The sequence below is a fragment of the Hydra vulgaris genome, chromosome 09, assembly GCF_038396675.1.
Source record: "Hydra vulgaris chromosome 09, alternate assembly HydraT2T_AEP".
NCBI classification, from domain to species: domain Eukaryota; kingdom Metazoa; phylum Cnidaria; class Hydrozoa; order Anthoathecata; family Hydridae; genus Hydra; species Hydra vulgaris.
In genome coordinates, this window is record NC_088928.1 from 45852501 (window position 1) to 45877500 (window position 25000).

At 29.6% G+C, this 25000-nt stretch overlaps 2 protein-coding genes across 5 annotated transcripts in view; both read left to right on the top strand.

The window, feature by feature from the left end:
* Positions 1-25000, top strand: part of LOC136084823 (uncharacterized) — a 174261-nt gene that overhangs the window by 107601 nt on the left and 41660 nt on the right. For all 4 annotated transcript variants that reach the window (XM_065805866.1, XM_065805867.1, XM_065805868.1 and 1 more), the window contains 2 exons: positions 1-611; positions 14333-16199. The exon at positions 1-611 is cut by the window's left edge and continues 918 nt beyond it. In XM_065805866.1, coding sequence (XP_065661938.1) covers positions 1-611; positions 14333-16199 — 2478 coding nt within the window. The remainder of the gene's footprint in view (positions 612-14332; positions 16200-25000) is intronic.
* LOC136084824 (uncharacterized) lies at positions 19152-21941 on the top strand. Its single transcript, XM_065805870.1, has 3 exons — positions 19152-19356; positions 19559-21111; positions 21233-21941. The coding sequence occupies exons 2-3, from the start codon at positions 20537-20539 to the stop codon at positions 21576-21578; spliced, it is 921 nt and encodes a 306-aa protein (XP_065661942.1). The 5' UTR covers positions 19152-19356; positions 19559-20536; the 3' UTR covers positions 21579-21941.

The window sequence follows — 25000 nt, forward strand, 5'->3', positions numbered from 1 at the left end:
ATTATTATCTTGTAAACACTCTTGTGATCTTTTATGTCACTTTAAAAACAAAGATGATCATAATAAGAACTGCTCTGTTGTTATTAATCCACCACCTTGTGAAACTCATGCTAAAAATTTGAGTTGCCATGAGTTGTATAAGAATGTTAGAACTTCCTTACCTATTTGTAATGCTCTTAAATTGTACAAATGTTTGGAAAAAGTGAGTGTCCAACTTCCTTGTCTTCATGACTGTATGATATATTGTTGGGAAGAAAATGAAATAGCACAAGGTAAGAGGATTTACCCAGAGTGTAAACAATTAGCTCATAATCCTTATATCTACCCAATGTGCTGCCATGAGTTACCTGTGCTTTGTTTTGTTTATCATCAATACAAAAAAAATCCAACTGAAGTTAAGTCATGTAAAAGTAATGTAACATACAACCCCCCCTGTAGCCATTCTGTCACAGTGCAATGTTTTTTAAAACAGCAATATGAAAATGGAAAAGCAGTTTTTACTTGCAATCATGTATTGGACAAAATCCTGCCCAGATGCGGACACAAAGTTAATATTCACTGTGATGTATTCCAAACTCTCAACAATTGGACTGGCCAATCTAGTGAGTTAGGTAATCTTATGCTCTTTTATTTTATTTTTTTCATTTTTTTATGAAAATGGTAATAGGTGTGTAGATTTAATAAATTAAATTAATTCAAACTATTTTTTTTATTTATTATTCTATTACTATTGTTTTTTATTAAGAACTAATTTGAGAAATCAAACTCATTGTTATTTAAAATAGCTAAAGTTGCATCTCATGTAAATGCTTGTGATATTCGTGTGATTTTTTTGGCACTTGATGATTACTTTTATTTTTATTTTTTAAAAAAGTTTTTTAATACGAATACTTTTAAAGAAAATTTCTCTTACTTTAACAAAATGGTATAAAATGGCAAATATATATTTTTTTTTGTTGTTGCTTTTTTATTTCCACATTAATTAAACTTGTGATTTTGCATGGGAAAGTCAGGGAACTTTTATTTTAGGGAAAGTCGTGAAAAGCTGTAGCTTAAATTTCTGACTACTCTGCATTAGAAAGCAAGCAATAAATGTATTATCAGTATACTCTTTTTCTTCTTAGCTTATCTATTTTGTCTGTTATATATTTGGAGGTGTCTTATTTATTGTGATAGCTCACAAGATTATTTCTATACTTATAGTTTTCAAAACTTTATGTCTTTTGACTACGGTATCCAAATTTATTGACAATGAATGGCTGAAAATTTATAGACAATGATTAGCTTAAAATTTTTAGACAATAAAATATTAAAGAGCTTAAAATTTTTAGAAAAAGCATCTTTCAGAGAAAAATCATTATTTAAGAGAAGAGAAGAGAAAAAGAAATTAAGTTTTAGTTCTAAACAACAATGACAAGAAACCGTGACAAAATTAAAATTGACTTGTTTATCAACTATCAATATTTTTAACAATTACATAAAAATCTAACTATTAATAAATTGATGTTGCCAATAAAAAAAGTTATAAAAAAAAGGACATTTGACAATGACTGTCTAAGAACAGTTAATAAAAACATTAAATATCATTTATTTATATATATATATATATAAAAATATATATATATTTATATATATATATATATATATTTATATCTATATATATATTTATATCTATATATTTATTTATATCTATATATATATTTATATATATATATGGCAGAGGCGTTTAGTTAAAGGTGAAAAGAAAAAAAAGAAAATAGGAAAGGCAAAGGAAATTTTTTTTGAAGAATAAAAAAGATTAGTTAAAAATAAAGTAAATAAAGATAATTATTAAAAGGTATAAACGAATTAAAAGATTGAAGAAAAATAGAACATTAAAATGAATAAAAGAATGAAAGAACAAACAGATTTAATAAAGCAAAAACAAAACATAAAAATCAATTAAAAGCAATGTACCAACTTAAAAAAAAAGTTCGAAAAAAGTTCGAAATAATACTTGAAAGAACTAATTCAAACATAAATATAAATTGCTACTAATTTTTTCTACACCTTTTTTTTTGGCAAAAATAACAAATGATTATTATTTATTTATTTTACTTTATTATGTAGAAGTTTTGGGTTTACATTTTTGTTTTGTAGATTTTGCTTTCATTTTGTAGTTTATGTGTTTGCCATTTTGTTTGGGTAAAGTTTGTTATTATTTGTGCATTTGTAGCTAATTATTTTTATTGTTTTTTTTTTTCTATTTTACCACATTTTCTACACCTTTCTTTTTTCGCCAAAAATAACAAAAAATAGCTTTTTATTTGTGTAACGTTTGTTTTTATTTGTACTGTTTTGTTAATTATTTTTATTTTTGTTTGCAGTTGTTATTGAGTGTTTTCATATATTTTTGTCTTATTATTTAATATTTATTATTTTATATCCTTTTTTTTTTATTAAATATTTTCTTTTAAGCATGCTTTTATTTATTATTATTGCTGTTTGTGTTTTTTTTTGTTTGTTTGTTTATTTTATTTAGGTGTCTCTCCAATGACTAGTTTTTAACTATATGAGTGACACCTAACCTAATTTTGTTTAATTATAAAAAACTTGTAATTTTTCAATTTGGTTGAATAAATAATAATAATAATAATAAATATATATATATATATATATATATATATATATATATATATATATATATATATATATTTATTCAAGAATGTTAAATAACATAGCACTGTCTAATGACATAAAATAACATATTTGAAATTAAGTTAAAAATGCAAAATTGGGTGATCTTGGTGAATTATAAAATTTAAAGTCTGAGTTATTACTGTGTCTTTTATTACCATAGAGAAACATTTGATCTCTATTTGTAGATTTATACTGACTTTAAAATTATTGTGAGTTTCAATTTACAACCTTGCAAAAACTACATTAAAAGAATTTCTCAAGTCTTATGAATGTTTTAGTTTTATTTGAAAAAATGCTTTTAGTTGGTTGTTAATCTATCATGTATTGATTTGATTCTTACGAATAGAAAATTGGGTTTTCAACTTACTAAAACTATTTTGAAAACTAAAACTACTGGATCTAGTAACGAGCTTGTTTTTACTATCCTCATATTTAGAATTTGTAAAATTCCACCATTAAACTAATGCATAGATCATTTGAAAACTTTCAAGTGTTTTTTTTTTTTTAAAATTTTGAAAAGGTTTGATATAAGTTACAACCATTGTAGTTTAGAACTTGTACAAGCATCTTTTTATTTCTCTTTTCTTTTTTTTTTTTGTCTTTTTTTTTTTTTTTTGTCTGTTTTTCTACTTGTTTTTTGTTAACAATATTTGTCTTGGTGTGTGCTTTCCATTAAGCTATAAGTGTTGATTCTAATTGGTTTACAAAAACTATACTATTGTATATTATCAATGGTAAGCAAAGTTTTTTAATTAAATTTAAAAAAAAATTGTAATAATTATGAATACCTATATATGATAGATACATATGATAGGATACATATGATAGGATACATATGATAGGATACATATGATAGGATACATATGATAGGATACATATGATAGGATAGGCTGAAATTTATTTTATGACTAGAAAAACTAATATTATGCATTTCAGAAAGCCATAGATTTGGGCAGGGCAAGATTGTGTTCTGTCTAAACCTGTGGCGCGGTATGCATTCACTTGAAAGTTCCTATATGTATGTTTGTGTTCTGTCTAAACCTCTAGCACACTGTTTGCTCACTATTAAGTTGCTACATGTATGTTTTTTGTTTCATTTAAATCTCTGATGTATTGCAAGCTCATTTAACAAATATTGACTTCAACTATAAAACTTACACTCACCTTTTCAAGTATTCTGTTAGATTTAATGTTTTTTCTGATGCATTTCTAAAATGCCATGTTCAATGTTTTAAATTACTACTTACAAGGAGTAACTTCTATTAACTATTCCAGATCAGGTCAGGTTCAGAATCACTATAATTATCCTGCTACTGGTATCATGTAACCCAGTACTAACTGTCCCATGCCCTTCTGCCTTGTAGGGTTTGGTTTTTTAGGCAATAGTTAGGAGAAAAAAACTCTGACTAAAAGTTTCCCTACCTTGGGGCTCCTAGTTAAGTAGAGATGATGTCTTGATAAACAAACTCATCTTCGGTAGACGTTAACTGCATCCAGCGACTGTTTTATAGAAGACGTTCTAGACAACGAATTTAGAGTGTAAGCAGAATAATTCTGTTGACTAGGCTTATACCCATTCTTCATCTATTAGACTGGTGTAGAAGTTAAAAAAAGTAGGTCTACCATTTCATCTCTAATTAATGGCGCTGATCTTAAATTAAAATTTTATGGGATTCATCTCCAAAGGAACAGGGAGAACTATTTGCAAAGAACTTTTCTTCTAATTTGACTCTTTTGGTCATTCTCTTCCTTTCATTCCAATTAAACAGGTTAACCTATTGTTAAACATTCAAAATACTTAAGCTTTCATGGCTAAATTCATATACCATTTAAAATCTCCTATGGCTTGTCCAAACAACATTCCTGTCATAGTCTTACAAAAGTTTTCCAGATCCAATCACACATTCTGACCCTTTTAACTGTTGTGCAATCAGTCCTCTCCATTATTAGCAAGTTCTTTGAGTCTTTAATCAACAAATTTCTAACACTCCATAATGAGTGAACTAACTTAATGTCTAATAATCAATATGGTTTTCAATTTTTTTATTCTATGACTGACTTGCTAACTGCTGTGACTAAATGCATTAAATTGAGGTAGCAAGGCAATGGCTATAGCTCTTGACATGTCTAAAGCTTTTGATAAAGTTTGGCATCCCGGTTTTCTCCAAAACTTCTGGAGTACCTCAAAGTTATATCTTTAGTCCTGTTTTGTTTCTTATCTACATTAATGATCTTCATGACATTGTCACATCTAAAGCGAGAACATCACATCTTTATTTGCTGATGACTCAACTTTATACTCCTGTTTTTTTAAAAAGCCTTCTCTTTTTGATCACTTAGAAAAAGCAGATGATATTGAATCTAATCTCACTTCTGAAACAGATTGGAATTTGCAGTGGGTTGTGAATTTTAACTCCAACAAAACTTATTTGTTTGCTGTAAACAACTATTGCAATACTGTCAACATTCCTACATTAACGAATTGCAACCCTTACACTAAGTCTCTCCTTTATGTCTTCTTGGATGATTGTTCACTACTGACCTTTCATGGAAACTATATATACAATCAATTGCAAAGTTAACATCTGCTATGGTTGTATCTTTTAATTGTGCTTGCCATTATCTTATCCCTATTTCTATTCTCTACCTTTACAAATCTCTATTTTGTCTCTATATGGAATAATGTTGTCTTATTTAGGCTTGTTCTTCTAACAATACTCTTGCTCTTTTAGACAAAGTTCAAAAACACATTGTAAATGTAGCTGGACCTGAATTATATGGCAGTTGAGTGACTCGTACATTGTTGTATAAATATATATAATATATATGTATGTATATATATATATATATATATATATATATATATATATATATATATATATATATATATATATATATATATATGTATAAATATATATAATATATATGTATATATATATATATTTATATATATATATATATATATATATATATATATATATATATATATATATATATATATATATATATATATATATATATATATATATATATATATACAGTATCGGACAAAACTAGTGCAACCAAATAATGCTAATTTAGTTTCTTTATATAAAAGTGCTGCATTTTTTCAATTTAGAGAAATAAATATGTAACTGTTTAGAGACAAAGTTCTTCAAGTTTTATTCATCACAAAGTTCATTATTTGTACACGAAAATTAGTAAATTAATCAAAAGTATTAAAATAATGACCAAGCTGTATTTTGCTATCAATATTTTGTGGCAAATTCTTTGTTGTTGATCACAGCATTGCATCTTCGAGGCATAGATTCGATCAGGTAATCAATGAAACTTTGTGTAATCGCTGCCCAGCCCTTTTGGATTTGTTCAAACAGTTGATCCTTATTACAAACACTTTCACATTTAGTTCTGCGGTTGACGATCTCCCACAGGTTCTAAATAGGGTTGAGATTCGGAGATTGAGGTGGGCAATCCATCACCGATATGTGGTTGTCTTGAAACCACTGCTTGACTACTTTTGCAGTGTATTTCGGATCGTTGTCTTGCTGAAAAACCCATTTTATTGGCATATTCCATTCAGCATGAGTTAACATAACATCTTTCAGGATATTTTTATACATGAAACGGTGCATTATTCCATCGTTTCGATGTATTGGACCTAGACCATTAGCAGAAAAACACCCCCAGACCATTGCATTGCCTCCACTATGCTTCATGGTCTTATGGCAGTAACGTAAATCGAGGCGTTTTCCGGCCGGTAAACATACACGGCAAATGCCATCACTCCAAATGATGTTGAACTTCAATTCATCACTGAACAGGACAGTTCGCTATTTCTGCACATTCCAGTCAATATGAGATGTAGCAAACAGGAGTCTTTTCTTCTGTGTTTTTAGTGAAATCAGCAGTTTCTTTGCAGGGCGTCGAGAAAACAATCCGGTTACAACAGCACGTCGTCTGATTGTTCGGTCGGATACAGGCAGCTCTAATTGCTTTTGTATCTTGACTGATGATATCCAGGGATCCTTCTTGACGGATCTGACGATCATATAATCCTCTCTAGAAGTGGTGGAACGTGGTCTTCCACCTTTGTTATCTGCTGCCAACTTCCCCGTAGAACAATCTTTGGAACATAGTCTTGATATGGTCCATTTTTTCACGCGATATTTATCACAAATACTTTTTTGTGACATTCCACTTACGTAATCGCCAATAATTTTCTTTCTTAGTTCCAATCCAAGACTGTCGGGAGCCATTTTTTCACTTGAAGTCATAAAAATAATAAAATCAAATAATCACGCTTCTCAAGGCTTACCGTGTTACATTTACCTTGTGATGATACAATAATGCTCTGTGGAACACAACGTCTTGGTTGGATGTGGACTGTATTGATGTAATGAAACTCTTGATGTATTTCACTTCTTGTATTGATGTTCTTCGATAAAACACTCTGATAAAACTCACTTCTATAAACTGTCTTGATAATACTGACTGATTGACTTCCATATACTGACTGAATTACATGTCGATTTACATGTCTCTTATATAGTAAAATGAACCTGTGTGAACCTGTTCTGAAAAATTCTAGATGCTTCTTTTCGATGCTTCTGGAAGCTTCTGGATGCGTCTGGATGCTTCTGAATGTTTCTGGATACTTCTGGATGCTTCCAGATGTCTCTTTAAGAAACTTCTTGAAGCTTTTGCATGCCTCTGGAAACTTCTGTAAACTTCTGGATACTTTGTTTAATTATTAAAAAAACTTCCTTGGCGTTGACACGGACCAGACTTAAGAAAATGAAAGAAACCAAAAAAGTTGCACTTATTTTTTCCGCTGCAAAATGGCACTTGTCAACGAAATTCTGCCTGTGTGCTGTCACCTGTCAGCTAATTGCTTATGTCATGGCATGCTATGACTACAGACTCCTTAACTGTTTGCTGTGGTAATATAGTTCGTTTCATTTATAAGACATGTAAAATTAAAGCACTTTTTAGCAATGTTCGATGTTGGTTGCAAATGCTTTGTCCAATACTTTATATATATATATATATATTTATGTATATATATATATATATATATATATATATATATATATATATATATATATATATATATATATATATATATATATATATATATATATTTATATATATATGTATAAATATATATATATAATTATATTCATATATATATATATATATATATATATATATATATATATATGTGTGTGTGTGTGTGTGTGTGTGTGTGTGTGTGTGTGTGTGTGTGTGTTTGTAAATTATGCTAGTGTATTCTACAAACAGAGTGCTCAATGTTCCAAAAGAACACTGCAATAATATATTAGTAAAAACACTTATCTAATTTTTGATTTCTTTTACACTGTGTTTCACCATCAGTAGGTTTATTAGGAATAATCCTGATGAACCTACAGATGGTGAATCACAGTGTAGAAAAAATCAAATACTAGATTAGTGTTTATTCTAATTTATATATATATATATACATATATATATATATATATATATATATATATATATATATATATATATATATATATATATATATATATATATATATATATATATGTAAGCATAATTTTCAGGTAAGCTTATCCTGCTACTGGTAACATGTAACCCATTATAATCTGCTTCATGTCCTGCTGCCTTATAGGATACGCCTTTTTAGGCAAAGGCTAGAAGATGCTAACTCCAATTTGAAATACCCCCTGCTTTGAGGCTTATGGTTGTGTAAAGGCACAAGATGGTGTTTCAATAAAAATACTCATCTTGGGCAGATGTTAAATGCATCCGGCTACTGTCTTGTAGAAGGCCTCCAAGGCAAAGACATAAGGGGTAAACAGATTATGTCTGTTGACCAGACTTGCACCCCTTCTTCATCTATTAAGCTGGTGCAGATGTATTTTTAATACATTGTTTCCAGTTTAGAATGTTGATTGCTGGATCTTCTTGACTCAATGCATTGGTTTTGCTTGTGTCTCTGTTGTTATGACTAAGCAACTCATTTTATTATCTCCTAATGAGGGTACAGCTCTAAAACTCAGTTTTATAAATCTGCGGCTGGCTGGTAGTCAGGTTTCTTGAACTCTGTGGTAGGTTCTCAGAGAGGCTGATTCAATCAACAGCTGAAAAATATCAAAGTATTAACAGTGCCATGTTGCGCATGGATTGTATAACTGTTTGTACTATTTGTTTGCATTGCCAAGCCCACATTTAGAGTCCTTTGTTTCGGCTTAGAGTTTATTAAAAGTAATGAAGCAGTTGCTTGGGCTATTAAACAGTGTATTGAGTAGTATCTATGCTTTGAGTCACGTTCTTTAACAAACATAAAAATGAGTAAAGTACCAAAAACTATAAAACACAAAAAACTATCTTCATCACCAAGTTCTCTAAACCTATCATTCACTAATATTCATGGTCTTCGAAGTAACTTTTCTTCTGTTGAGTCTTATCTCTTGCAAGTTTCACCAGACCTACTTGCTCTTTGTGAGACTAATTTGAGTTCAGCTCTCTCATCTTGTGATCTTTGTGTTAATGGTTATCTTCCTTTAATTTGTAAACATTCCAATAGTCACATGCCTGGCCTGGGCATATAAATTTGTAAGAATTCACCCATTTGTCGTGAAACTAGGTTTGAATCGACAGACTATTCTTTAATCTGCTTTCGTTTAGCACAACTTCACTCAATTGCCTTTTTCTTTGTTCTATATCACTCTCCTTCATCTCAAGACTGCACTCATTTTGATGTTATTTCTGATAATATTGACCAAGCTCTCTCTCTTTATCCATCAGCTAATATTGTTGTTATTGGTGACTTTAATGCTCATCACACTAAATGACTTGGCTCTAGTGTCAGTGACTCTGCAAGCATTAAAGCCTACAACTTTTGTCTTTCTCGATCCCTAACTCAAGTAGCCAACTTTCCAACTTGCTTTCCAGACAACCCGAATGATTTACCTTCTCTACTCAACTTAAGTCTTGTTTCTTATCCTAGTCAGTACTCAGTTTCTCCATATTCACCCCTAGGTGCTTCTGATCACAGTTTGATCACTCTAAAATTAACATCTCATTCTTCCTCATCACCTAAATCCCCCTATCATTGCTCCTTTTACAACTACCTTAAAGCTGACTGGGACTCTTTCTGTTATTTTCTTCCTGATGGAACTTGGGTAGAAATTTTTTATCTTCCTGTCGACAAATGTGCTTCTAACTTAACTTTGTGGGTTCAGACTGGCATGGAATCTTTTATTCCCTCTCGATGATTCCAGGTCAAGCCGCACTTCTCCAAGATTTTCCTCACATTGTGCTGCTGCAACTGCCAATCAAAACCATTACTTCCATATCTATAAGCAAATTAATTTTCCAGAAAACAGACGTCTGTTTATTACTGCTAGAAACCATTGTAATACAGCTTCGTCTAATGCCAAAGCCCACTCTTCTCAGAGCATGAAATCTTGTATTTCATCACAAAAACTAGGCTCTCCTGACTTCTGGAGAATCTTTAATAGTATCAATAATAAGGGCAAATCTGTAATTCCACCTCTCTTGTATGGTTCAGACTTTGTCACCTCACCTAAAGACAATGCTGAATTATTTGCTAAGAACTTTTCATTAATATTATCTCTTGATTCCACTAGTTGCATTGTACCTGATATAGTGTTCTACCTGACATAGCTGTCAAATAGGTTGATCTATTGTTTGATATTCCTATTGCTCCAGCTTCTGATTTCCTGCTTTGACTCTTCTACAGCTTGTGGTCCGGAACACATTCCTGTTAGACTCTTGCAGAAGTGTTCTCTGGAACTATCGCTTATACTTTCAGAACTATTCAACAAGTGCTTATCAGAGTCTTGTTTTCCAGCTTGCTGGAAAGCAGCATCTGTTATCCCTATTTTCAAAAGTTCTGGAGAGCCATACGATCCATTTAACTACTGTCCCATTAGTCTTCTTCCTATCATAAGCAAGGTTTTTGAGTCATTAATTAACAAACACTTAATTTCATATCTTAAATCTAATAACTTACTTTCTGATCATCAATATGGATTTCGATCTTCTCGTTCTACAGCTGATTTGCTAACAGTAATAACTGATAGGTTTTATTGTACATTAGATAAAGGTGAAGAGGTTAAGGCCATTGCTTATGACATTTCTGATGCATTTGATAAAGTTTGGCATGCTGGTCTTCTCCATAAGCTTTCTTCTTACGTTGTTTCTGGTAATATCTTTAAGATTATTAAATCCTTTCTCTAGTCACAGTATAAAATTTGTCCTTGATGGACAGCACTCTTCTTCTTATTCTGTATTTTCAGGGGTTCCTTAAGGTTTAATTTTTGACCTTATACTCATTTTAATTTACATTAACAATCTTTCAGATATTCTGACATATAAGGTGGCATTGTTTGCCAATTATACTACCAGTTATTCTTGTCATGATAAGAAGCCAACACTCTCTGATTGCTCAGAGGGGGCATTTGAGCTTGAAAAGGATCTCACTTCTACTACAGCATAGGCTTACAGTGGCTGGTAAACTTTAATTCAGATAAAACCCAATTTGATTCAGGGTATTGTTATCGCAATAATTTAGATCTTTCTATATTCATGAACTTTAATGTACTTGATGAGTCATCTACTCTTCATCTTCTGGGATTAACTCTTATTTCTAATCTTTCTTGGAAACCATATATCATATACGTTGCAAAATTATCATCTGCTAAGGTTACATGTCTTTATCGAGCTAGACACTTTCTTACTTCGAATTCTATTCTCTATCTCTATTAATCTAAAATTTGGCCTTGTATGGAATACTGTTGCCATATCTGGGGCGGATCTTCTAATAATTCGCTTTTTCTTTTAGCAAGGTGCAAAAACGCATATTGCATATATAAAAACGCATTGTAAACATAGTTGGACCTGCTCTAGCAGCCAACCTCCAATCATTATCACATTGTTATAATGTTACTTTTCTTTCTCTTTGCTATAAATACTTTAATGGCTTTAAAGAACTAGTGTCTCTTGCGCCATCTACTAAAATTCATTCTTGTGTTACTCGTCATTCAATCAAGTCTCATCCTTTTTCTGTGACTGTTCCTAAGTGCTCTAAAAACTCTTATTTTTCTAGTTTTTTTCCTCAAACATTAGTCCTTTGGAATTCGCTTCCTTCATCTTGCTTTCCTGATTCATATAATTTGCAATCCCTTAAGTTGTCTTTCAATCGTTATCTTGCTCTACAATCTTCATCTTTTCTCTTTCAGTAATTTCCAACTCTAATTAGTGGTTGCTTGCAGCCTTGTTGAAAGCGAAGATGTTGAAAGAAAATATTTATATATATATATGTATATATATAAATATATATATATATATATATGTATATATATATATATATATATATATATATATATATATATATATATATAAATATATATATATATTATATATATATATATATATATATATATATATATATATATATATATATATATATATATATATATATATATATATATATATATTTATATATATATATATATATATATATATATACATATATATAAATTAATATATGTATTTTAAATAAAACTACATATTTTTTTACAACTATTAGGTTCATGCTAAATGGTAATAATATATAATAATCATAAGGTAAAAAATCTGATTTTTCTTGTGGAAAAACAAAATTTCTGTGGAATAAAAAATGCAATTGAAAAAACTTATCTTTTCCTTTGTGGTTGACCAGCATAAATTTGTTTTCATGGTGACACTTGAATATTAGTTCGCTCTTTTTGTTTAATAATTCATTGGGATTTTTATACAATAAAATTATTAGTTTTTCGTATAGGCATAATAGGCATGTTTTAGTTGTATTGTTGTAAGCGGGGGGTGCTTTTTATGATAGACCATTTCAAATTGGGTGTTGTTTTTAACTTATCCTTTGTTTTCCATGGGTATTTTGAAAGCGTGGTTGAATAAGTTTTTTGTTTTTGAAGGATTGCTTGTGGTTTGCTATCTAATTTTCCCTAACATGCCCTCTGTTGAACCTATGTATGTTTTGTTGGGTGTGTTTGGAAATGATAAAATGTGCTTATAAATTACATTTGTTTTTCTGCAATCTCCATTTATAGGGCAGGTTTGGTTTAGTTTACAATTGCAAGCTAAAATGGCAGTTAGATTCATTGAAGTAATTTTAATGTTGTGGTTCTCTATAACTTTTGTGTTGCGATTAAATAGTTTTTGAAGCGAATTTGATTTTTGAAAGTGTTTGTCAATTAGTTGTAAGAAAGTTTTGCCAATGATTGTCAGGAGGATTTGATTATATGGTGGGTTAAAGCAGATTTTCTTTAATGTTCTTTTTTTTTGGGGGCTACTCAAATTTATATATATATATATATATATATATATATATATATATATATATATATATATATATACAGTGCTGGGTAAAATACTTTATAAAAGTATTTTAAATACAAATACAAATACTGGAACAAAAAAGTATTTTAAATACAAATACAAATACTTTAAAAGTATTTAAAATAAAAATACTTATAAAAAAGTATCTTTAAAATACTAAATACCAAATACTTTACCAAAATTTACAACTATAGTAATTTTCAAAATTTATTTTTGTCATTGCTCGAAAGGAATTTTTAGTCATTATACTGCATTTATATAAAAATGTCATTCATTCAGTTGTCCACATTTGTTTTTAGCAGCAGCAGTTTTTCGAACATCATATCACTTAGACAGTTATGCCTTGGCTTTGTAATTGTCCCAGAGTGCTAAATAGTCGTTCAACTAGAGCTGACGATGGTACAATGATATTGAATTTGACAAACAGTGACCGAACAGTCTTATATTTATTCAGAGCATTCAATCTTGTATCTTTATCATTCAAATACAACATACACTCTTGATGAGCACCATTTTTTGCACCAGCATTTGGAGTATCATCATTATATACAAAAAATTTTTTAGTTATGCTGTCAGTGGTCACATTGAGATTGTGGTCGCTGTCAACAGCTAACTAGTCTGTTTATTTTCGCTGTTAACCGCAGCCATCTTTAATTTAAACTATTTCCTGCAATATAATTTAATAATTACCCTAATGAAACCAAGGTAGATAAATAAAACAAGAAATAATTCAGAATAAATAGTGGCTAAGTGACACTTCAGTATAAACAGCGACAAAGTGAACAATGTGCATTGTAAATGCTTTAAGCAGTATTTGAATTAGAAGTATTATCAATAAGTATTTTCAATGAGTATAAAATACAAAATTTAAATAAAAAGTATTTTAAGTAAAAGTATTTAAAATAATATTTTAATTACTCCCAGCACTGTATATATGTATATATGTATATATATATATATATATATATATATATATATATATATATATATATATATATATATATATATATATATATATATATATATATATATATGTATGTATGTATGTATATATATATATATATATATATATATATATATATATATATATATATATATATATATATATATATATATATATATATATATATATATCTATATAAACATATAATAAAGATTTATAATAAAGTTCATACAGAATAAAAATTTCAAAGAAAGTATTTTATATCAAAACTTTTTTTTATGTATATAGGAGTAGTTTATGAAGGCCGAAATTATGGACCAGTTGATTATATTTGCAACGAATCTGTTGATTTTTTCCACATATGTAAACATGTTACAAAAATGGCATGTCATTTGGCCTTTGAAAATGCCTCACGATTAAATAAATGTTATACAGATGTAGATATTATAAACCCAGATTGTGGACATCCAACTGTTGTAAAGTGTTATGATAACCAAATGTTAAAAAATTTACCATTAAAAGATCCTATATCTGAGATAAAAGAAGAAGAAATTTCTCTGCAGTTTAATAATCATCTTCAAAATCACAAGTGCACATTTAACATTTTGTTTCATCGTAGATGTGGACATAGTGAGAAAATTCAATGTTATAAGGTAAGAGGTAAACATAACCAAGTGTGTGTGGTGTCTGTAGATATTATTAATCCTTTATGTGGACATAAACTATCTTTACCATGTCATTTATCTGATTTAAGTGATTGGAAACCTTGGAAAAATGGAACTTGTAGTAAGTTTGTTAATAATGTGTTGTTTGATGACTGTCCACCCCCTATCTTTCCTTCTAATGAACTTTTCAACATTGTAAAAAGGTGTAAGAGTAAAATTAATGTTCAAAGAAAGTCTTGTGGTCATCAATACAGTATAGATTGTGGAGTTGCTTTTAATGAGCTGTCAAATAAAACTTTACGTATCTGCAGCGAAGTAATAAAAGATGTACATTTAAACTGTGGTCACATAAAAACAATGAGTTGTTCATCATATCAAATATACAAAAATAACCCAGAAAGTTATTCATGCACTGAACAAGTTATTATGAGTTGCTGGAATATTAAAAACTGTAAGGAAAAGGTACTAACAGAATGTTGCAAACGAAGTGATAGGTGTAACTGCAAAAAGAAAATAGATTGGACTTGCCTCAATGGTCATACCATTAAAAAAACTCCAATATGTCAAAAAGGAATCTTTTTGGAATGCCATGATTGCATTTTTGAATCATCAAAAAAGAACATTTTAAATGCTGCAGAAAATTTAGATTTACTCAAATTTTTTCCAAATGAATTAAAGTCATTTGAATTTGAAGAATTGATAAGCTCCGATTGTTTAAATGGTTTCTTGCATTCTCAAAGTAAACTGATTGAATATGTTTCAAGTTGGCTAATAAAACAAAGCTCTTTAAAACGCCCACGTATTGAATTTATGTATGTTTTATGTTTTATTTTGTTGACTGATCAAACAATATATAAAAAACCATATTCAAAAGATATGTTCCGCAAGGCTTCAACATTCAATGGCATTGAAGTTTTAGAATGGACCCTTAACAATGTAAAACAACTGATAACTGAAGCAGAAAAGAAAAGAATAAAATTTGTTGAAATTCTTTTTGGTGTAGCCCTTGTATGCAACACAAAGGTTGAGTCAGAAGTAAAAACTTATGATGCAAGAAAAAGAATATATAAAATAGCAAATGATATTACAAATAGTGGATATGATAGCCTTCAACACTGTAGTAGCAATTGGGAATATCTTATTTTATGGTATCCTTACGTATTTGCTCCTACTCATAAGTTAAAACTTCAAACATCACAATTAAAACGGCTGTATGATCAGTTGAAAATTTCACAAAAGTCAAACATGTTAAGCAGAAAAAGCTTTAAGGAAAAGTTTCCTCAGCAAATTATTCCTGATGATGCTTCTTCATTAGTGATTGACATACATGTAAAATATTCTTCTGAAGAAGTATCTAACTTTGAAACAGTTAATGCATATGATGGTATAAATATTCAAGATAAGTGGAATGGAAAAAGCATGGGAAGGACAGTGAAAAGTTTACAAAATGAGTTATTAAAGAAACTTCAATTTTGCATTAATCCTTCAAGGTATAACTCTCGCTTTTTATATATATATATGTATATATATATATATATATATATATATATATATATATATACATATATATATATATTTACTTATATATATAGATATATATGTGTGTGTGTATATTTATATATATAAATGTTTATATACATAAATATATCAACTTATTTCCTTGCACAGCGGACTTGTTCATCAAGGTTTGTGTTTTGGAGTTAAAGAGTTGAGAGAGGGTTATGATCACAATTAAGTAGCCTCCTTCTCTGTAGGGGCCTTCTGGGCCTTAGGGAGGTGAATTAACAAAAAATATATAAATATTTATAGTACATATATATACAAGGCCGAGATGAAAATTTTCCAAAGTTCTATATTATGAAATAACACTGGATTTAACAAATTTTTAAATACAAAATATTTAAGTGTACATATATATATACATATATGAATAAATATATATATATATATATATATATATATATATATATATATATATACACATATATACATATATATATATATATATATATATATATATATATATATATATATATATATATATATATATATATATATATATATATATATATATATATATCTGCAAATTCACCTACCATTCAAATAAAAAACAGATCCCATTCAAAAATCACAAGCGAAACATAATTTGGTACAACCCACCTTTCAGTACCAATGTTGCAACAAAAATAGGAAGTCGTTTTTTGAACATGGTAGACCTGCACTTTCTGGTTGGTCACAAACTTCGTAAGATATTTAATTAAAATACCATTAAAATAAGCTACTCATGTATGCCAAACATTAAGTCCATCATTAATTCGCACAATCACAGGATATTATATAGCCAAGGTAAAGATGAGGGAAAAACATGCAACTGTGTCAATAAATCCATCTGTCCCATGAACAATCAGTGCTTGTCGAAGAACATTGTTTATCAAGCAACCGTGTCGTCAAATGAACCTGACTACAAAGAAAAAGTATATTTTGGCTTATGTGAAACTCCATTTAAATTTCGGTATGCTAACCATCTAAAATCTTTTAACATTAATAACTATAAAAATGATACCGAATTGTCTAAAGAAATTTGGGACATAAAAGTCAAAATGTTTACACCCTTAATTAAGTGGAAAATTGTAAAACGTTGCAATCCTTATAACACTTCGTCAAAAATTTGCAATCTTTGTTTATACGAAAAATTCCTTATTTTAACATATAAAGGTGATAACTTGTTAAATAAACGAAATGAGTTGATTTCAAAATGCAGACACAAGAATAAATTCCTCTTATCTTTTTTTGACACCGGTGATTAGCTGATATTTTGTTTTTTCTTAGCAACGTTAAGATCCCACTACACAGTATTTTGTAATTTTAGCGGTTTTTTTTGTTTTTGAATTTGTATTCAATGGCTGATGATTGCCGTATAGGCATGAAACTTAAAGTACCATAGAAAAAGTTGTTTTTTCTTCGTTAATATATATGTATATCACTCTATTTGAAGTATCTTTTTAATATTGAGCACTCTTTTACGACTATGAGTTTTGTTTTATTATTATAATACAAAACAGCCCTAAATATCAATATATATATATATATATATATATATATATATATATATATATATATATATATATATATGTATGTATGTATATATTAAAGTAGAAAATTACTGGAAAAAAAAGATAATGGTTAACAGGCGACTTAAATTAAAATACCGTGGTATTTTAATTGCCAAAAAATACCAAGAAAACATATTAGAAACCAAATTACTCCCATCTATTGATGATTTGTTTGAGGGCAAAACAGAAACCTTTGTGTTTCAGCAGGTCAGTGCTACATGCCACACCGCAAAAACTGTCAAAAATTGGTTTAAAGCCAAAAAGATAAACGTTTTGAAGTGGCCTGGAAACAGTCCGGACCTGAATCCGGTAGAAAGCCTGTGGTCTCAACTGAAAAAACTTGTAAGGAAAGAAAAACCTGGGAACAAGCGACAATTAATAGAGGCCATAATTAAGTCCTGGTTTCACGTAATCAGCACTGAAGATTTGGGCAATTTAGTGGACTCAATGCCTCGTAGGATTGCTGCAGTAATAAAAATAATGGATATCCATCAAAATAATGTTTTTTTTTTAATAAGCCATTTTTTTAATAACATGTTTTGTAAGCTGTAAAACGTAAATCCACCATGATCTGCCACTTTGTCCTTAAATTGTTATATTTTTATATAAAAATTGTGAATTTTACTCAAAATTTTAGTATTTCTTAATCTAAACACATCGAAAAATAATAATCAATATAGAAAACCGCATAAATATGATTATTTTCTTTAAAAAAACGCGGCAAAGTGAAGTTTTCATATATTTTGAAGGGGTGTCCATTAGGGTGTCCCAAAAAAAAAGGTTTTTGCATGCATGTTTTTCCCATTCCGTTTTGTCTACTAAGTTCATATGTATGACTAAAATTTTTTTTTGAGGTCAATTTCAGCTATATGTAAAATCTGAATTTCTTCATTTTTGATAAAATTTGACATTTTATAACACTATTTTAGATGCGGACCTAATAATTTTACATTTTTAATGCCCCTTACCCTAGAGGATTTGAAAGCCAATGATTTTAGACTATATAAGATTCAATCCATCTGACATTTTTTTTTATAGAAGGTTCATTGAAGCCTGGTTCACAGAAAATTTTGATAATAATGACTTCTTGAACAACCTTTGTGTTTTCTGTATACTGTTTTGTTTTAACTGGTTTTTGTTTATTATTTTGATTTTAACAGCTTATAGTAATAACTAGAAACTTGTTTTACTAAAATAAGAACTAATTTTTTGATATATAATTATGTAATAGTTATGAATATCTTCAATATACATATATTTACTTGAAAATTGTATCATAAAGTTTTTTTAGGGGGAAATTAGAATTAAATTTTTTTAATATTGTTTTAGGATTAACTAATAATAAGAATAATAACTTAAATGGGTCGTACTCAAAAAAACAAAAAAAAGAAGAGTGAGAAGAGAAAGTACAGCCTGTCAACAAATCCAAGGAGGCTACTTTTTCTCTTAAGTACACAATCAATGGGCTTCCAATAAACCAGCTGGCAACCATTGGAAATATTCTTAGATACATCCAGTTTCTAAAATCTCTTAGGTAAAACAAGTAATTATTATTGTTATATAAATATACTATAAAACAATGATAAAATTTTTAAATGGTCTATTTTATGCAATACAGATTTAATCTAATATCACCCCATCCCCTACAAGTGTTAAAAATGAGACACAATGAGGCAAAAAATTACGTAAGAAAAAAAAATAGCATAATGATTAATACTTGTCTATTTTTATTTTAGATCTATAAGATTTCAATCTACTAAGTTGATAGTAGCCTGCCCTCAGAAACATGAGAACAGGGATCTGATCTGTAAAGATGTGTTGCCTCCGCTGTAATAGACACTTGGAAGAAAGCAGGGTTTCAAGATTTTATCATCAGTGGATCCAGTGTTAAGGATAAGATACTGAAGCTCCATAATAAGTACATAAATTTGTATCATCTCAAATCATTAAACTGGAACTCTAGTGATGGTAACTTCTCAAAGATACAGACAGAGTTTTTAGAGGAGAGTAATACACTCTTTGATATTTCATTAGCAAATTTTAAACAAAAAGTAAATCAGGATCGTTTTTGTTCTGAGAATGCCAAAGATGAGGATATTCAGTTCTATCTAGATCAAAAAGGAGAGCGAAACATGTATATTACAGAAGAAATTGATGAAGTATTACAAAATTCAGATGAAAATAAAAATATTAGGCTCAAGAGAATGGAGGAGGCAATAGGTAAAGGTAGAATCACAATGAATACAGTAAAATCCAATGACCTTGAGGTTTCTTTGCATTCATCTGAAAATGATTCTGAATCAGAACCAAGTTTAGATTCTTTATTTGATGAAAATTCACCTAATAGACTCAGTCATTCTACTAAATCTAAGATAATGCTAAGTATAAGTGCTGAAGATCTGGTTGACTGTACTCCTGCAGTTTCCGCCTAATACAGAGTAGGTATACGACCACAAACTTCCATAGTAGCTGCTATTTGCAATAAAGCTGGTGTGAATCTAGAAGATATTATTCTATCAAGAAGTACAGTTCATAGAAAGAGATTTCAAAAAATAGAGACAGTAGGAGATAAACTCAGATAAGAAATTATAACTACTCTGAAGGGAAAAAAGCTATGTTTTCATTTTGATGGAAAACGGGTAAAACAGATTGAAGTAGATCTGAAAATAACTGTTTCTGTAGAAAGAATAGCGGTGAGTGTTACATCCCCTGATATGGATGACACAGATGACGTACTGCTAGGTGTTGTTCAGACAGCAAGTTTCAAAGGTAGTGACCAGGCTGTAGCAATTTTGAATCTGCTAGAATACCTCAAAATTGTTGATCAAATATTTGCTGTTTGCTGCGATACTACAGCATCTAATACTGGAATACACTCTGGAGCTGTTGTTATCCTTGGCTCCATCCTTAACACTCCACTTTTATGGTTTCTCTGTAGAAGACATATGCTAGAAATACACATCTCACACTTTATGGAGGCTTTGAGTGGAGAGAAGACGAAGGGCCCAAGAAAAGGGCTGTATGTCAAACTCCAGAAAAATTGGTATTCAGTCAAGAAAGAGGTGGACAAGATGCTAGACCTAGTTAGGTTTGATTGGAGTCAGCTTCAGACTGGGTCACCCCTTAATGAAATTGCTAAAAAAGCTCTGGAGTTCGGAAAAGAAGCCCTTGCCTCAAAAACATTTTTCAGGAATGATTACAGGAAACTATGTGAGCTTTTTGTTTTCTATTTAGGAGGAGAAGTACCTGGATTTTGTTTCCATCAACCTGGAGCCTGCCATGAAGCCAGGTAAAGTATATTGAAAAAATAAAACCTTATAGATAAATTATAAAATTTGTGTAAGTATTATAAATAACATATAAATAAAAAATATGATAAATATTAATGGTAACAAAATTTTAATCTTTAGGTTTATGGTTGATGCTTTATACATTCTTACCTTGAGAATAACGGATAAGATCACCATGATTATGAGCAAAAAGGAAGGAAATATGATAGAGACAGCGGCAATCTTCGCATCTGTCTGGTATGCACCTTGGTTTCTAAAGTCTTATTTGGTTGCAAAATCACCCTTAAATGATCTTGCCGGTTTCAAAAATGCATTTAGTATCAAAGATAAATATCCCAATCTTGGTTCAGCATTGGTTGCTAGTATGCAAAGACACAACTGGTACTTGACTGAGCAGTTGGTGCTGCTATCGCTGGCTGATGAAGATGTAGAGCAGGAAGTGAAGAAAAAGATGTTGGACAGATGAGTTTAGTATGACGTTCCTGACAAGTTCAAAACTAGAAAACCTGAACTACCCGTCATATCAGAGTCCACTGAGCTTTGGGAATTAGTAGGTCCAGAAAGTTGGCTTCTGTTGAAAATTGCTGAAGTCCCTAATGGTTAAGTAGAACTGTGGAGGAAGGAAAAAGCTTTGAAGTCATTAGATTTATTCAAAAAATGTGTTAAAAATTTGACTTGCGTTAACGATTGTGCAGAAAGGAACATACGCCTTATTTAGGACTTTGTAGGTGGATACAAATCTGACATTATGCAACAAAATTTAATGCTGGTGGCAAGTGACAATAGAAAGAAGCTTAAAAAGGTTCTTTCTAAATCCCAGTTAAAAAATGTATAGTTTATTATTCCTAAAATACATATTTTTTTAAACATTTTTGTATTTTTATTAAAAAAATGTGTAAAATTTAGGATTTTAACAAAAAATGGAATTTTTGCATATAGCTAAAATTGATTTCCGAAAATGTTTTTTTATATATATTTACTATCAAGAGACATAAGAGAATGGGGAAAAACTGCATGCACATTGAAATTAAAAAAAAAGTGCAAATTTAGGACACCCTAGTGTCCATTCCTATGGCCACTAGTGTGTGTATATATATATATATATATATATATATATATATATATATATATATATATATATATATATATATATATATATATATATATATATATATATATATATATATATATATACATATATATATATATATATATATATATATATATATATATATATATATATATATATATATATATGAAAATTACTAAAAAATGTATATAAAATATATATTTATATATAAATATAATATATAATATATATATATATATATGAAAATTACTGAAAAATTTATATAAAATATATATTTATATATATATAATATATATAATATATATATATATATATATATATATATTAAAATTACTGAAAAATATATATAAAATATATATATATATTTTTTTTTTTTTTTAAAACATCTTCTCTTCCAACAAGGCTGCAAGCAGCCACTTATTAAAGTTGGAAGTTACTGTAAAAGAAAAGAACAAGATTGTAGAGCAAGATAACGATTGACAGACGATTTAAAAGATTGCAAATTATATGAATCAGGAAAGCAAGATGAAGGAAGCGAATTCCAAAGAGCTGATGTTCGAGGAAAACAAACTAGACGAATAAGCGTTTTTGGAGCACTTAGGAACAGTCACAGAAAAAGGATGACACTTAATTGAATGACGAGTAACGCGAGAATGAATTTTAGTAGATGGCACAAGAGACGTTAGCTCTTTTGAGCAGTGCCCATTATAGTATTTGTAGAAAAGAGAAAGAGAAGCAACATTACGACGATGTGATAATGGTTGAAGGTTGGCTGCAAGAGCAGGTCCAACTATGTTTACAATGCGTTTTTGCACCTTGTCTAAAAGAGAAAGGGCATCATTAGAAGATCCGCCCCAGATATGGCAACAGTATTCCATACAAGGCCGGATTTGAGATTTATAGAGGTAGAAAATAGAATCCAGAGTAAGAAAGTGGCGAGCTCAATAAAGAGATGCAACCTTAGCAGATGCTAATTTTGCAACCGATTTGATATATGGTTTCCAAGAAAGATTGGAAGTAAGAGTTAATCCTAGAAGATGAAGAGTAGGTGACTCATCGAGTACATCACCGTTTATAAATATAGGAAGATCTAAATTATTGCGATAACGATTGGCTGAAAAAAATTGAGTTTTATCTGAATTAAAGTTCACCAGCCACTGTGAGCCCCATGCTGTAGCAGAAGTGAGATCCTTTTCAAGCTCAAATGCCGCCTCAAAGCAATCAGAGGGTGTTGGTTTCTTATCACGACAAGAATAAATGGTAGTATCATCAGCAAACAATGCCACCTTAGATGTGAGAATATCTGTAAGATCGTTAATGTAAATTAAAAAGAGTATAGGGCCAAGGATAGAACCATGAGGAATCCCTGAAGTTACAGAATAAGAAGAAGAGTGTTGTCCATCGAGGACAACTTTTATGCTACGATTGGAAAGGAAGGATTCAATGATCTTAAAGATGTTGCCGGATACACCATAAGAAGAAAGCTTATGGAGAAGACCAGCATGCCAAACTTTATCAAACGCTTTTGAAATGTCAAGAGCGATGGCCTTAACCTCTCCACCTTCATCTAATGGACGATAAAACCTGTCAGTTATTACTGTTAGCAAATCAGCTGTAGAACAAGAAGATCGAAATCCATATTGATGGTCAGAAAGTAAGTTATTAGATTCAAGATGAGAAATTAAGTGTTTGTTAATTAAAGATTCAAAAACCTTGCTTATGATAGGAAGAAGACTTATGGGACGGTAGTTAGACGAATCAGATCGCTCCCCAGAATTTTTGAAGATAGGGATAACAGATGCGGCTTTCCAGCAGGCTGGAAAACAAGACTCTGATAAGCACTTGTTGAATAGTTTTGAGAGTATAGACGACAGCTCTGGAGAGCACTTCTGCAAGACAATAACAGGTATGTTGTCTGGGCCACAAGCTGTAGAAGAGTTTAGACAGGAAATCACTTTAGATACAGATGCTGAAGTGATATGAATGTCAAGCAGTAGATCAACCTGTTTGTTGGCAATATCAGGTAGAACGCAACTAGTGGAATCAAGAGATGATATTGATGAAAAGTTTTTAGCAAACAGTTCAGCTTTGTCTTTAGGTGAGGTGACAAAGTCTGAACCATACAAGAGAGGTGGAATTATAGATTTGCCCTTATTATTGTTATTATTAAAGATTCTCCAGAAGTCACGAGAGCCTAATTTTTGAGATGAGATACGAGATTTCATGACCTGAGAATAGCGGGTTTTGGCGTTAGACAAAACCTTTTTACAGTTGTTTCTAGCAGTAATAAACAGACGTCTGTTTTCTGGAGAATTGTTTTGCTGATAAATATGGAAGTAACGGTTTCGATTGGCAATCGCAGCAGCACAGTGTGAGGAAAACCATGGAGGAGAGTGAGGCTTGACCTGGACCATTTATATATATATAATATATATAATATATATATATATATATATATATATATATATATATATATATATATATATATATATATATATATATATATATATTAAAATTACTGAAAAATATATATAAAATATATATTTTTATATATATAATATAAATATTTTTTTATATATATATATGAAAATTGCTGAAAAATATATATATTATATACATTTATATATATATAATAAATATAATATAAATAATGGGGAAGAGTGGTGTACCTCATAGGTATTTTCAAACTTTTACAAATATTAAAAAAAAATACAATATGTTGTGTAATGATATATTTTCAAGAACTTTAGTTACTCTAGGATTTTTTATTAAACATCCTGACATATTTTTTCATCCTT

What these genes read in the sequence shown, in the direction of transcription:
- LOC136084824 (XM_065805870.1), top strand. Translation starts at nt 20,537, where the DNA reads ATGGATGACACAGATGACGTACTGCTAGGTGTTGTTCAGACAGCAAGT. An exon ending in GGAGCCTGCCATGAAGCCAG is followed by an intron (nt 21,112 to 21,232) that starts GTAAAGTATATT and finishes TTTAATCTTTAG; the next exon opens with GTTTATGGTTGATGCTTTAT.